At 37.1% G+C, this 16,233-nt stretch overlaps 1 protein-coding gene across 1 annotated transcript in view; it reads left to right on the top strand.

Moving 5' to 3' along the window:
* The window catches only part of ATP9A (ATPase phospholipid transporting 9A (putative)), a 2,147,009-nt gene that overhangs the window by 797,411 nt on the left and 1,333,365 nt on the right, over positions 1–16,233 (top strand). The window contains exons 8-9 of the mRNA XM_044090027.1: positions 10,621–10,701; positions 11,381–11,456. Coding sequence (XP_043945962.1) covers positions 10,621–10,701; positions 11,381–11,456 — 157 coding nt within the window. The remainder of the gene's footprint in view (positions 1–10,620; positions 10,702–11,380; positions 11,457–16,233) is intronic.

The raw sequence follows: 16,233 nt of genomic DNA, 5'->3' as shown, positions 1-16,233 counted from the left end.
GATATCTGATTCTCTATTTTCTTGGATGGATCTGTTGATACGTATAGATACAAGGTATGCTACAGATTCAGCTGCATGTTTGAGAAATAATGGAGGAAGTTTGTCAGCTGATGAGGAACAGGGTTTGAGTTTAAGAAGTGATCTGATGAAGGAAGTTGCTATGGGTGCTAGGGAGAACGAGGGAAGAGATGAGGTAGGAGGTGGAGTCTTAATATCAAGAGTTTCTGGTTTAGTAAGCTTTTCTACTGTTTTGATGAAAAAGTTGTTAAGTAGGGTTGCAATTTCATTAGAAGGTTTGTTAGGGAAGGGGCTCCCTGGAGGTAGTAATTTGAGTGCCAGAGTTTCTTCGGGTTGGAATATGGGCTGCTCAGAGATTTTTGATAACATTTTTTTTTGTTTAGTAGGACCTGCTTTTTTGTTTGGTTGCGAAGCTGTTTATATAAGTTCAGGTGGAAAGTTGTTTATTTTTTTTTTTTTTCCATTTACATTTAGCCCTGGATACTTAGCCTGAAAATAGTTAATCTTCTTGTATTCAACACATTAATTGATTTTAGAATAAATCATTCAAAACTGTGTAAAACTATTAACAAAGCTTTATAGACAAACTCTTTCTCAATGCTTAGCGAATGTGACAGAGCGAATTTTCCATCGATGGGGCCATCCACACTGCGACCTTTATGCATCTCCCCTTAACAACAAGTGCAGCAGGTTCTTTGCCCTGATCCCCCTTCCCCCCTGGAGGAGTCACCGAGGGATGCTGTACTTCACGATTGGTTCTCTGGTCTCCTTTATGCCTATCCTCCATTACCTCTCATCCCTAAATTTCTCCAGAAAGCATCTTGATTGAAGAGCACAGTTATCCTCATTGCCCCATATTGGTCTCATCAGATTTGGTTTCTTTTCCTTTGGCCTCCTCCTCTACATCCACCCTGGATTCTGGATCCAACTCTAGGCCTGCTGTCTTACTGAACAGCCATGATTCATCCGGACATTTCAGGCCTCAAGTTGAGTGCATGGTTTCTCCAGTTCTATTGCTTGCTAGACAGCCCAGGCTCTCCTCCCCGAGCCATCACATTCTGTTATCAGCCCACAAAGCTTCCACTAGAAAAGTTTACAAAAGTAAATGGAAAAGATTTGTTTTTTGGGCACACAAAAAGAATTTTAGATCCCTTCTTAGCATCAGTTTCTAAAGTTCTTGAGTTTTTAGCTACAGTTTTCAATGAGGGAGCTGGCTCCTCAACAGCAGAGTACAATTAGCAGCCCTTTCCAGCTTTCATATAGGAATAAATAACTGCTTTAGCTTCATCCAAGCTTTGCAAAAGCCTTTGTCAGAGGACCCTGTTGACTTAGGCTCCCTTTAAAGGATCCCACGCTCCCTTTAAAGGATCTCACACCTCCTTTGGATTTAAATGTTGTTCTTCGGGCCTTTACCCAGCCTCCCTTTGAACCATCAGCTAAATCTGAACTAAAATTTTTGACTTGGAAGACTGTTTTCCTAGCTGCTGTTACTTCTGCCAAAAGAGTTGAAAAATTATATACTGCCTTCTGTTGGTTTCTTGCTGTTACTTGCATTTGCATGCATGCATGCCACAATATATTAACTCGCAGTATGACCCACTACTTTAATACTGTTTTCTACTAAGAACAATAAGTACACTGAGACAAACTGCTTCAGTTAGTACGACTTTACTGTTACATTTTCCTTTTGGATCTACAAGCATGCAACACAGATGCCGTCAGCTCTCTATAGCAAATTCCCAAAGCTTGTTTATACACACTCATATTTATACCAAAAAGTCTGATATTTTTTCTCAGTCTGATGTATTACAATCTTCCTTTGTATAACCCTTTTCTTTGTTCTTCTAATTTATGATTGTCCTTGATTCTTTCTCAAGTTCAGTGGTCCAAGGAAACTCAGTCTTGCATTACCTGAAATGTGGTGTTCCAGCACTATCTGAAGCTTGATGTTCCAACTTTATCTTGCTTGAAGTTACATCTCTTTACTTCGTTGATGTCCTTCCAGCTGCTATCTGCGCAGTTATTTTTACAGACTTTGTTTCTCAATAACATACTCGTTTATATGGATGCCAATATCTAATTAAACTATGCCAGCACACTTACTGCTTCTTATTTTTCAGCATTTTATACTATTCCTAAATTAACCCTTTATATTTCATATCAATCTTACAGCTTTTTATTCAAGCTAATAATCATGCTAGCAACAGTTTTAAAATGACAGTGAATACTATTGTTCTTTCAAGTGTCTGAACTTCAGGCTCTGTCTTCTAAACCTCCTTATTTAATTTTTCATAAGAATATGGTTTCTTGATGGACCAGTCCTTCCTCTCTACCTAAGGTGGTGTCAGAATCCAATATTAATCAGGTTATTAGCACATTTTAGACATTTGCTTACAGTTACATTTCTGCCTTCACAGAACCAAAGATTTGAGGACATCTGAACAGTTGTTCATTTCCTTTTCTGGTTCAAAATTAGGCAAACCAGTTTTTAAAGTGACTTGGGCCAAATGATTGGCCGCTTGTATTATCTTTGTTTATGAAAAAAAAAAAAACAGGTTTGTCTTTACCAAAACCACCACAAGTCCATTCCACGAGGTCTATGGCAACTTCCTCAGCTTTTTTTGCCAAGAACTTTCTTGGATAAAATTTGTGCAGCTGCAACCTGGGCTAATCCTCATATCTTTATTGCTCGTTATAAATTGGATCTGGTCTCTAGGGGAAGAGCAGCCGTGTTCAGGATTATCCTTCCTTAGAGTCCTCCCGGGATTTAGGTAGTTGGGGACTCTGTCCCAACAGCTGAGGAATGAATGAAAATGACAACATCAGATAAAAAAAGTTATGTACTCACCATAACTTTCCATCTGTGTTGTCTAGTTTCATTCTTCCTCAATTTCCCACCCACCAACCCCCTCCTTGCTTTACTCCTGGAAAGACTGATGGGTATTGGAGGAACCTATGTTTCTTGTTTGAGCCCCAGTTTCCATCCTTTCTTTATTCTCCACTGCTCTGTAGGTCTATGGACAGCAAACTAGATCTGAGGTATGTTAGGTGACTAGGGTATTATGGGTAAAGGGAAGAGCTCAACAGTTCAGTGTTCTACGATCTGGAAGAAGTGGCCGAGTCGGATCCAAGGATTGGATCCGAACCCAACAGTTGAGGAAGAATGAAAATGGACAACACAGATGGAATATTATGATAAGTACATAATTATTTTTCCCCCGCATTAACAATATGTTGATTAATCCTGTAATGTTTCATATTTTGAATATTTTCCCTCAAGCACCTGCAGAACTGTACTCCCTAATTATGTGCCATTCTGGTGTCTTTGACTGAGCCCAAAATTATTTCATGAGTTTTGTGTACCATCAAATATAAACTATGAAATGCAAAAGGGAAAGTTGAGAACTACTCTGCCCAGACTACCCCATTTTGCTTTTGCATCTTTTATAACTGCAAGCTGGTAGCAATGTAGAGTCTGCATTATACCTAACGTATCATGTACATACATAAATGAATAGAAAATTATAGTGCAACCCTAAAAAGCTAACACCAGCAAGATATCCAGTTCAGAAACCTACACTACACCAGTGCAGTGCTGACTTGGTTAAAAACTGTTTCACAGAGCTGCACTTTTTTCTAGAGTTTTCTTCTTGTTGCTGTTTACCTCTAGCATACAAATGTGTGTTTTTGAGGTCTGAAAATTATTTTGTCCTGATTCTGCCTTTTATTGCAGTCCCATGGCTTAACATCCATCAGTGTTCTGCTTTTTATTTAGTTTTCTTTTGTATGCTCTTGTGCTGCTACCTTTTATATTTAGGCTTAATGTGAAAAGTACGTATGAAGCAAATTCTAGTGTGTGCCACAGTAAGGGTTTTGATCTATTATCTCTCTGTTACTGGGGCATGTCTTGACCTCTAGTCCATATAAGCATGGACCTTTGGAAGGGGTGCCATAAAGGTCTCTCTAGTGTCCCTTCGCAAAATCGCAGTCAATGCCATTTGTGCTTGTCAAGCACAATATTGGACCCCGTAGCTGTTACTGAATCTTCTGTTGTGTAATCCAAACAGTGCATCTGAGGACTGGAAAAAAAAGCTTGTCTTCAGTTGGCCTCTCCAGCAGCTGCTCTAGTGTCTGCTGCATTTTGTAAGAAGTAACATGTTTGAAATCCATCATGTGCAATAGGGAGTGTAACACCTGCAAAGTAAATGTAGACAGTGCAAGCAAGTTTGCATAAGGGCAACTGCTACTAAAAGTGCCAAGCTTGTATGTCTTTGTGTAGAGACCTCAATCCATTGAGGGTTAAAGATGTAGTTAGCCTTGTTCAGAACATGGGCTATAGTATCCAAGTTTTTTCAAGTAGCCATGATAGCATATTTAAAGATATCCACATAGAGAGGGACCATTCAGGAGGATTGCTAGGTAGACTGACAGGACTTCTGTAGCCTCCTTTGTGGAGCAGACATTGTATGAGTGGGCCATCTTGAGGTATATTGGGGGCTGGTGAAAAAATCCCCATGGATTCACTAACTCTAACAAATAGAGCATGGGACTGGGTGTCAGAGCAACTCCTCTGAGCCCTCAGCTGGGTGTCCACCAACTTGTTATACATGTTGAACAGTAGTAGGCATAGGTAACCTCAAGCGCTTTTGGACAAGTGGATCCTCCCTGTCTGACCTAGAATCAGAAGTATTAGTTACACATTTAGATTGAGCTAAAGGGAATTGACTGAACTATCTGAGCTGAAGTATCAATAACGTTAAGACTAATCTTTTTCTGTGACTATCCCTTTGTTTATTTTACAGGTGCAGAACTTAGAGAAGAATGCCTGTAAGATTTGTGTTTTAGATGTTCAAGTGATGTGCCTTTTTTAGGATGGGATGGCAAATCCAATGGAAAGGAATGTGTCTTCTTTTTTAAGAGACTGAACAAGAGCAGGTAGTTGCCCTTGTATTACAGTCAGGACAGAGAGCTTGCACCAACATATTATGTTTTATGTGCAGTTTCCTACTCTCATGAGTAGCTCTTATAAGTTCCCTATAAATGGACCAGTGTCATACATTGTTTTTCCCACTAAGAAATACACACACTTTAGAAGGTTTACTAAGGCTGGGGGGGCATTCTGCTTCACTAAAATATCTGTGTCAATTAAGATCTGGAGACTAAACACTGCAGTAGTGCCTCATGGGTTGAATTAAGATGTTTGGCAACCTGGGAAAGTCTATCTCCTTGGTAGTCCTAATCATAGCTCTTAACATTTCATCTCCAAAATGTGAAGCACTGCCACATACAGTGTAAAGCATATGGTCAAAATGTGGAACACTAGCAACTTTAACTAGGAAGCATGCAGCATGATTGAAATGTACTACTTTATACTTGTAAACAATTATTTTGATGAATTAATATTATTCAGTATTACTTACCATGGATATTAGTTTAAAAAACTATTAATAATGAATATGTGTCAGATCTTTTCAATGTGAAACAGTGTCAAACGTGGACTTTTTGAGACTGAAAATGATGAACTCTTCTTATAATGAAGTACACACCAATGCATGTTGGACCTAGTCAGATGACAGAACTTGTGTTATCTAATCACTCAAGCCTCATTTTTCTTTACAGTATGATGTACGGAGCATATACTTCATTGTAGCCTGTATTGCAGTTCTGGACGTATAAGGCAATGTGGACTGGCCTTTTGCTAGATAATATTCTGAGGTGTTAGTGTCTGAGGCTGTTCAGTATTAGATCTGTAAAGGCATCTTCAGAATGTCATGGTTGATAATACTGAGGAGAGAGCTGGCTGTTAAACTTGGTATGGGGAAAGCACTATAATGTAGTCCCATGGACTCCACAGAGTATTTATGTAAGAGAATTGGGTATGTCTCCTGTTACCCAGCTAGTTTTTGTTTAACAGTAAGTTATATAAATTCAGTACTCAATGTATTTGAATGTAACTATGTAATAATCAGTACTGGAATTTTACATAGTTACATTCAAATACATTGCATACTGAATTTATATAATAGATATTAACATTTCATATCAGTAACATATTACATTATGTGTAGAGAAAGGTAGTTTATACTATCAGATTTTTATAAAAGTGACAGCATGACATAATTTTTGCATATCATTAGTGAGCATTTGAAAAAGTTGAGTTTCTTCACTCCTTTATAGTAAACTAGTTCACTGCCCAGGAGTCAGAATTGAAGAAAGAAGTCCAGTAAACAGTCCTGTGAAGCAGAGGGATAAAGACTTCACAACACTTCAGATGACCCATGCTCAACTGAGTGACCAATGTTATCTTGCCCATCCTTGAGTGGAAGGTAACCTAGTCATACTGCAGTAGCAGTGTTAAGAGCCTGGTGAGTGCCATACTGCAAGCTGTATATTGCTTGGTTGGGAGGTTGCCTGTGTGACGAAGCAAGTGTGCACTTCCCAAAGAGAGCTGTTGCGGAATTTACAAAGCTGCTATGGAGTCGGAGGGGGGTATGTCACACTTCCCATCAGGAGTATGATACTGCAACAGCATTCTCAGTCTCACCTGCCCCAGACATGGGACAGATTGAGCCCTGGGGAAATTAAGAGGGGCTCGCTCCTTAGACCTGGTGAATGAGGAGAGGAGCTGGTGGCAGCTGATGGTCTGTTGTGGGGGGGGTTGAATACATATGTAAAAAATTGTATACAAGTAGTCAAATGGTGTAAAAACTTAATTATTATGTTCAGTGGTAGAGAGAAGTATAGTGAGAATAATTAAATAATTACAGTATTGGAACACTTAACCTTTAAGTCTAAAATTATAAGTGTGTGTGTGTTTTACTATTACAATGTTGAAGTGGATTCGGTCGAATCCACTTTAACGAAGTCCGGAGGCTGAATGATGACAGTGTCGAACCTGACATTGTCGAAGTACAAATCTCGCCCCTATCTCGACCCATGTTAAAGCCTGTTCCAAGGTCAAATTTGAGATGTACTTCGACAGTGTTGGAATTCGACATCGTCACTTTCACAGACATGGGTCGATGTTACCATCATTCGACTTGAGTCCGCTTCAACATTGCCCATCATCAGTGGAAGCTCAGGGAGAAGAGCTCCCAAGTATTACAAAAACGTATTAAGCATAATGATTTTACAATCTATAAAAATAATACAATAAAAAACTCTGTAATTTAAACTATTATACCAAATTATATGTAATGTGAAAAAATTGGCTAAGAATAGATATAACTTATATGACAGTGATTTAATATTTAGAGAAATTTTAGCCAGTTTAGAGAAATTAAGGGCAAGTTATAATACAGACATGAACTGCAATATGAAGTGGGAGAAAAAAACAGGGTTGTGTCATATTTAGATAGTTGGGGAAAGAAACTGACTGAAGTAAGGAAGTTTGTGAAGAAGAGGGTGAACGGTATGAATAGATTCATATTTAGGAACAGATTTTCACTAGGAATTATTTCAGAATGATTTTAAAGGACTGGAGGGAGGGGTATTGACCTGATTTGATATAAGTAAAGGGGTCTATATCACGTCCTCGAATAGCATATTAGAATAATAGAAAAATGTTTAGCAAATACCTATTCGTTGAACTCGATTTGCTGAAGCTTTATTCAATGAATGGCATTTTAAGTGAAAGCTTTAACCAGTAGGCCAACCACCGATAGTCACAAAAATAACAAACTTTAAAACCCATCCCCCAGACCCCCTAACTAAATATACCAACTCCGAGATCGTACTACAGTGGGGTAAAGGGCAAATTCCCAGTGATGGCCCACTGTTCTTTTCCCTTGGGAAATCATTTGCTAAAATGATTGTTCGATGGATAGAGCTTTAATAAATAATGTTTGACGAATAGGTATTTGCTAAGTAGTTTGTTCGACAATGTGACATAGACAACCAGGTAAGGAGTTCCTGGCCTTAGCAACATGGTACAAGTACAGACATTGCCCAGCAGATTTGATAGGATTGTGGAAAGAGAGGAGTTTTTGGTCACTAGAGTGTAATGACTGACTGGGAACATAGTTGTGTAGAATAGTGCTTGACAAGTAGATGGATGCTGGATAATTTTATAGATAGTAAGATGTGTGTATATATTAGCTGATGGAGTAGTTCTGACCAGTTTAGACTTTTTAGTGCTCTACAGTGGTGGGCTTAGAAAGGGGTATTTGCTGCACATTTAGCTACTTTATTAAAGCATTGTTCAGGTTTTGATTTTTGTGATGCCTGGGGATTAGTAAGAATGGGACCCCCATGTAGTAGTGAGGGAAGGATGCAAGTAGTAGCAAGTGTAGTTTTAGTTGCATTGGTGAAAACATTTTTGGCTCTGTAAAGCATCCCTCCTACTTAGTGATTTTTTTTAATACAATTTTGTATGTGCAGATTGAATTTAAGATTATCATCCACTGTCATCCCTAGTAATTTGTTGTGAGGTGCGACTTCAATGGTTGTATTATTAAGAGAGGGGATTTTAAATTTAGTTTTTTCATTTGAGTGGGATTTGGGGAAAAATGTATTTTTTTTGTGGGGTTGAGCATGAGGTGTGAGTTACAAAGTCATGTTTTAGTGACTGTTAAAGCTTTTTGAGATTTTTTTTTTCAGATGGGCCAGGTTGTTTGATGTGCATATGGGTATGAAGTTTAGATTTATGTGTATATAGTGTTTGTGAGGATGTTAGAGTAAGGGACCAATGATAAGTATGAAAATGCTGTGAAGGGACAAGTATGTGTTTTATACTTGGTTTATGTTCATGGGATGATTCAGGGCACACACAAAGAATGGAATTCTATAAAGAGTGACCTTAAATAAAAACAGCTGATGTCTAGCTTTGTGAAATGTGTGTTTATGAAGGGGAAAGTTTTATTGATAGTATGTAGTTTGTATGAACAATCCTTCACTTGGAATGGTTTAGACTGAAGTAATTGTATGTGTACGAAATGAAAAAAATGGTATTAATGAATGCTAGTGTTCTTCACAAGGTGTTGTACATATACATACATATACACATAGCTACACATGTATGTATGAGTGCAGTTGCTTTGATCAGTTTTGGGCTCAAATATTTGGCTGAGCTTTTTATGATCAGTTATTGTGAATAGAATTACACATTTGTGTAGAAACCTGTAATATATATATATATACACACACACACACACACACACACACACACACACACACACGCGCACATGTACAGTATCATGTTTTTTATCGACATTTTGAATGTTGAGTGACTAAACACTTAACATCCAAAATGTCAGGTGGGGGAAGCACAGCAAAAGTAGCTTTTTTTTTTTTTTGTTTAGGGATCACCCCTCCCCCGCAGCCCCACACCCCTTGCTAACTATATGTACTAACTCCAAGGTCACACTACAGTGTGGAAAGGACCAATTCCCTGATCCCCACTGTACCCACAATCACACTGTAGTTAGTTCTCTATCCCTGTACCTCGACATTTCTGGCATCAATGTTTTGGTTTTGACATTGTGTCTGTCTCTCTCTCTCTCTCTCTCCATTTACAACTATTGAAATATTGTCATGCACCCATTATATATATTTATTTTTGTCTGTAAATGCAGTAAGGTATATATTGGAGTGGTGAAAAGAGAGGCTTGGAGAAAAGTCTCTGAAGACCTCAGGGGATCACAAGAATGGTGATAGATGTACACAGTGCTTGACAGTAGGATTACTACTGTTGTGTATCTCTCATCTTGTGCTCATTGCTTTTGACCACTGTCTAAAATTTGCTAAAACTGATATAAAAGCAGTTGTTATTGTATAAATAAACTTTTCTATAGTCTAAACGTTTATAATTTACTACCCACCAGGACTGAATATAAAAATAAGTCAGTAAATGTTTCTTTAAGGAAGAAAGTACACTGAATATTGAATATGCACATATTTTGTTTTTAGTTGAATAATTGATAGATATTTGTCTTAGAGCTGAATTTCAGGAAATGTGTTAAGTGAGTAAAAGCTTGATTTAAGTTTAAAGACGAGTATGGTAGATGTAATTTTGCTTGCCTAAGGCTTGTGGTGATCACTGTTATGACACATCATGTGCACCCAATTTACCCCTTTGTATACCATGTACAGCAAATCTTTTTACAGTACAGTCATGTTTGTGCCTCCATGTATGACCCCACAAGCTATGTCTTCTAAAGCATTACACGGATGTGTTACATTTGACTAACTGCAACCCTTCTTGTGCTCTAGAGTGTCACTAATTGCTGTCTGGTTTTCCACTAACCACCAAACTCAAAGAGAAAGCTCTTGATCCTGATGAAACTGCCTATAAGGAAATAGAGCATTTACCTGTCAATAATAGGTGGCATATTCTCTTTTATGTAAAAATCCCAGTGCAGACATGTCTTTTGAACCCCCCCCCCATAAAAATAAAACTAGCTGTGTTGCATCTTTGTATTTACATTATTATTTAGTGATTGAAGTATTTTCAGTGATGTTACAAATTCATTTTTTCCTAGATTTGCTTAATATGTCTGCTTGATTGCCCCAGTCTGATTTTCTACACAATGTCAAACATTCTACTAGGAATCATCATAAATAGATATTAAACTGTATATTCTGTTTCATCTTTATGATTTACAGGACCTGCTTCAGATGCGAGCATATGTGTATGCAGAAGAACCAAATATTGACATTCATAATTTTATTGGGACATTTACAAGAGTAAGTTATAAACTGTCAACATTTCTATAAGGTATATTGGTGGACTGCATAGTTGTTTATAGCATAGCACACAGACTAAGGATGTTGAATAGTGCATTAAGTGAAATATCGTTAACTAGAACATTAAAAAAGTTAAATGAATAAGATAAGTTATGTGTATAACCTAAGAGTTCTTCTGTTCTTGGTATATAACTCAAAATCAACATAGACAACTGGTCTTCCATTTTTGTTTGTATGTATGAATATGTCTGCATATGAGTCTATTTAATATCTTCATGTATGTGTAAGAGAACACATTTTATGAAATGAGATGAAGCTGCATCCTAACCCTAAAGTAAAAGGTATTATTTATGTGTAATGCCAGTCTCCTTCCCATTACATTTATCCAATGTGATTTTGTCTTGTAAGGTGAGATTATTTATTTATTTATTTTTTTGTCAGATCATATAGCATGTACATAATATGAGACGGTTTTCTTTTTGCCTTTTTTCAGTAAAATATAGAATGTATGTGTAAAAAATGTAATTCATCGTATAGACAGCTGCACGATGCACAATATCTACATTGTTTTGTTTTAAAGTTATTCGCATTGTTTGCTAAACATGGATGCATTTCACTTGTTTGTTTTCTCTGTCATGAATAGTGTATGTATTTGCTTTGCTGTTTATCTTTTATCTAGGAAGACAGTGACCCTCCAATTAACGAGAGCTTGGGCATTGAGAATACCCTTTGGGCCAGCACCGTTGTTGCTTCAGGTAATACCGAATATGATACTCTAGTCATGTAAATGTTTCTTTAATTGTTGTGATCATTAATTTGCCACAGAAGGTACCCAGATTGTGCATATTTGAATGTCCCTTCACCTCAGAACCTGACCTGCAATTTAATTGGCCTCTACAATTAATGGTTGATGGACAGTAGGATATGCTTAAGCTGTTTCACTAAATTCTATTCTAAAAGTGATCTCTGACTGGATTTAAATGCGTTCTTAACAGTTTTCACCAGAAGCATGTCAAATGGGAATGACAGCATAGTAAATAGGCACAATTAGATTTATGTATGTATGTGTGTAAGTAGTTTAACTATGCATTTGCCCATTATGTATGTATATAGGTCTGCCATCTTCATCTTTCTAACCATGACACAGATGAATTTGGGCCATCTGTTAAAATGAACTGTTATAAAATGAAGGAAAATAAAGCCAACTTGGTCCAACTAATGTGCTTATCATTAGTGATGGGATAAGTACAGAAATGTTTGCAAGGCAAAGAGGAGTGCTTGAAGACTGTAATATATATCATAGTCTTTATGTATATTATTCTTTTTTTCAATAAACATTTTTATTAAATTATCACATATGACATAAGGAATCATACATTTATATAAATGAAAAACAAACAACATTTATACCACTTTAGTCGCAAACATTATACATCACAGACACCATTGAAACAACTGCTGTTGCAAGCATTATACATCACTTCAAATCTATCCAGCCATTGTCAGTTAAGCATTGTATGACTCATTCAAATCCTACCTCTTAAATTTCATTCCTTCTCTGTATATATTCCCACAATTCCGATATTTTCTATGTACTTTGCTCTGTCCCTTTTCTTCTGTCTTTCGGCTTTTAGGGGTCGCCACAGCGGAACTCCGGTCCGCTAATGATTGGCAGTAGATTTTTATGTGCTGGCTTGCCGGGCCTAACACATAACCTTCAGCAAAGGAATGCCCATTCACGCATGTCGACACACAGAAGACGCTCTTAACTGAGAATCGAGTGTGCAACGTCTAACTGTGAGGCGACAACGCTACCGCAGCACCACCACCGCAGTGCTCTGTCCCTTTTCTAAAGATCCCAATTCCATTTGTTTTATTTCTGTTACTGTATTCACTACTTCAAGTCCCAATCTCTCCTTATTTCTTGAGCTTCTCCCTTGTATCCTCATCATCATTCCTTTCCACTTGGAATTATAGTTTTCTGCTTGTGCTATGTATAAGAGCCTTGACTATGCTGCTCTAAAATGCCCCCTAAAATTGGGTAATCCTAGTCTGCCTTGTTCTTTTGAAAGAATCAGCTTATCCCACTTGACCCTTGCTGTCTTCTCTTCCCAGTTAAAATCATTCAACTCTTTTTTAATTGCTATCCACAGCTTCTCCTTTGGTTGATAAAAATATGCTTGACCTGTGTATGACTAAAGGAGCTAAAAATATTTTAATCGCTTGTTATTTTAGTATCCATATCCATATAACAAAGCTTCCAGCTTCTCAATTTTTGTATTATCTTCTGTTTAGTCTCTTCCCACATATCTTTAGCTGCCACAACAGAGTCATCTCTAATTCATACTCCAAAGTGCTTCATTTTATCATGTCACTATAAATATGGATATTATTGGACCAATTTGTGTGTGGGTACATAATTTACCACTATTGCCTTTGTTTTAGCTTCCTTAATTTTGTATCCTGAGAAGATTTGAAACTGTCTTAAAATGTTCCACAACACTGTAATATCCCTTTCTGGTTTTGTCATGTATAAACTATCATCTGCAAAGAGAGTTAGCTTTTCCTGACTACTATACTAGTTATATCCTTGAATTTCTGAGTTTATTTTCTTTTCCAGTGGATCTAAATATAATACAAACAACTAAGGGGAAAGCAAGACAACCCTGCATTTTTTTCTGCTCAAGCAGAAGTTATCAGAGAGGATCCCACCCATTCTAATTTTCACCGCCGATCCTTCATATATACTCCTAATCAGCCTTATAATTGTATCAGGGAAAGCAAATGCTTCCATTGCCCTGCTCATAAAGTCCCAGCATGCTCTGTTAAATGCTTTCTCTGCAACAGACCCACCAGTAACAGTGGTATTTTCTTACATTCTGCTTCCTTGTGGATCATCAATGTTCTATTAATATTGTGAAATGTTTGCCTCTGCTCCACAAAACCACACTGATCCATATCTATCAATGTTATCACTTTTGCCGTTCTTTTAGCCATTATAGACATAAACACTTTATTGTCATGGTTTAGTATTGAAATGAGCCTGTATGAAGCTGGATCTGATGAATCTTTTATTAGACGTGACTGTTACCACCACCTTCTTCCAGGATCCTGGTACTTTTCCTCCTCTTAAAATACTGTTAAACAAAACCTTCCAGATGCTTGTCAGTGTTTTTCTTCCTAGCTTCCAAACTTCCATGTGAATATCATCTATTCCTGGGGACTTTCCTGTAGATTGGTGATACATAGCCATTTTTATCTCATCTCTTCCTGTCCCGTTAGTAATTGAGCCTCATCTACCTCTGACTTTCACATATTTAATTTCCATAAGCATTTCCATTTGTACCTTTACTTGATTTCCATATTCCTCTGCTTTATATAAACTTTCAGAAAATTTTCAGAATATTTCTACTACTTCTACTGATCTCTTATTATCTTTCTTGTTATAGGCTCCCCAAGCTTGATGAGAGCCCTTTCCACTTTTTGTTGTCTGAGTCTTCCTTCTAACAGTTTTTGTACTCTAGAATGATTATCAAAAAACCGTTGCTTAACAGCAATCTTTCTAAACTTGTGCATATTATTGAGGTAATCCCTTATCTGTTTAACAGTCTGCAGTTGCTCCATTTCTTGTTCTGAGATATTCCCCCTATTTTGCAATACTTTAACATTTGTCAATCCCCTAAATAATTCTTGTTACTTCTTAGCCATATCTCTCTTTCCTTTATTTCCACCCTAGTTTTAAACTCTACTTTAATTTCATCCCACTCCCTAGCTATATTTTCGGAAGAAATTTCTATCTTCTCTAGTAGCTCCTGGATTAATTCCAAAACCTATTCCATAAATTCCTCTTATCAGCCGATAAGTGGGAAAGTGCCAGTGTCTCATTTTTATTTAATTACCTTGCAATTTTATTTTAGTTATTATTGGCACATGATCTGAAGTAGTTATTGGGTGTTTCAAGACCTTCACTTAAATGTGCTTGCTCCTGTGAGATATAAATTCTTTGTAGCCTAGTCCAGTTTTTGTATCTTGGAGAATATTGTGTAAATTCACCCCGAATTCATAGTACTGAATTCACATCTTCCATGCCAAACATTTTCATAAAATTCTTTAAAAAAATCTACCCTCTTTTGTTACATTTTCACTTCTAGGCCCCCAGACACATATTTGCTGTTGCAAACCAAATTCCAGTCTCTACTTGTAATATTCCTTGCTGAAAGTTGATTATTTCTCACAGAATTTTCTTAAGGTCCATTATAGCAGTTTTAGGTGGAATGTAAATGCATGCCATTGTAATCCACCTCCCTAGCCAGTAGCCCGTTTGTACTATAGATCTTCTATTATTGTCTTTTTTTCCCCTCTTTTATCACTATTGGAGCTCCTCTTGCAATTAATACAAGTACTTCTCTTTTATTTTGCCCCAGGTATTCTGCTGAATAACCATACTGAAAACTTTTTTATCAAATTCACATGTTCAGTTCTTTCCAGGTGTGTTTCCAGTAGCATAACTATTTGCACTTTGCATTTTTTAATATAGTTCACTACTTTTTCTATTTTATATTTATCTGTAAGACCATTCAGATTGAAAGACATTACAGAAAGCATAATTTTCTTATATAGTTATTATTACCACCTTTTATGCATAACTGATTTTTTATTAAATGTCTAGTTCCAACTTTTATGTCACATACATATACGGTTCAGCAGATTGGTCTTTTATACAGTTTGTCACATCCATTTGAACCTATGCCACATCTTACATAACTTTTTGTTTTTTTTGAAAGCCCTCAAACATAACCCCCCCAAAAAACCTATTAACTTAATAATAACACACAAAACTAAGTATATCTTCAAATAATGAAGTTTTTGCTTCCTAATAAAAAGACAAGTTATAAGCTGATAGCCACACAAACTAGAGTTAACCAAAAAGAAAGGTTAGTCATGCCAAGATGCATGGTACAGCCTGTGTTAGTAAGTGCTGTTTGATTTTCTTTCATTATAGCTCTCCCAGCTGAGAAAACACTTAACTGCGTTCAGCAAACATTTTCTCCAAGCCATTTCTCTTTATCAAATTGTCCTCTAGTGGCATGCAAACAAGACACAAAACTGCTAAGGGTACATTGTTTTCCAGAAAAAAGCCTTATAAACAATATACTTTTTCATTTACATGCTTTGTAGTAAACTTGTTACTGGATAACACCTAGGGTCTTAACCCAGTCATTTCCCTATGCAAGCATGGGAGAAAGCACACTGATTTTTCTTTTGTCATAGCCTCTTAACCAGACCTTTCCTCTCTTCCCCCAGAAAGCCAGCTTTAGGCACCCATGGAACCCATGGCCGCTAGTAGCCCCAGATATCTCCCCGAAAATGAGGTCCCCCAAGCAACAGCTGCGGGTTTCTCAGTCTCCCCTGTTCATTCCTTGGAACCTTGTGGATGTCCACACAGCTGGGTGATGTCACTGCATGATCACAAACCTTTTATTTATTTATTTTTTTGATTGATCAGCAAGCTGCAGTCAAGTCAGGTCACCT

Source organism: Protopterus annectens, chromosome 12.part0, assembly GCF_019279795.1.
Source record: "Protopterus annectens isolate FY-2018-M chromosome 12.part0, PAN1.0, whole genome shotgun sequence".
Classification (NCBI taxonomy): Eukaryota; Metazoa; Chordata; order Ceratodontiformes; family Protopteridae; genus Protopterus; species Protopterus annectens.
The sequence above is the reverse complement of the archived record's forward strand: the minus strand, read 5'-3'. Positions and strand labels throughout refer to the sequence as shown.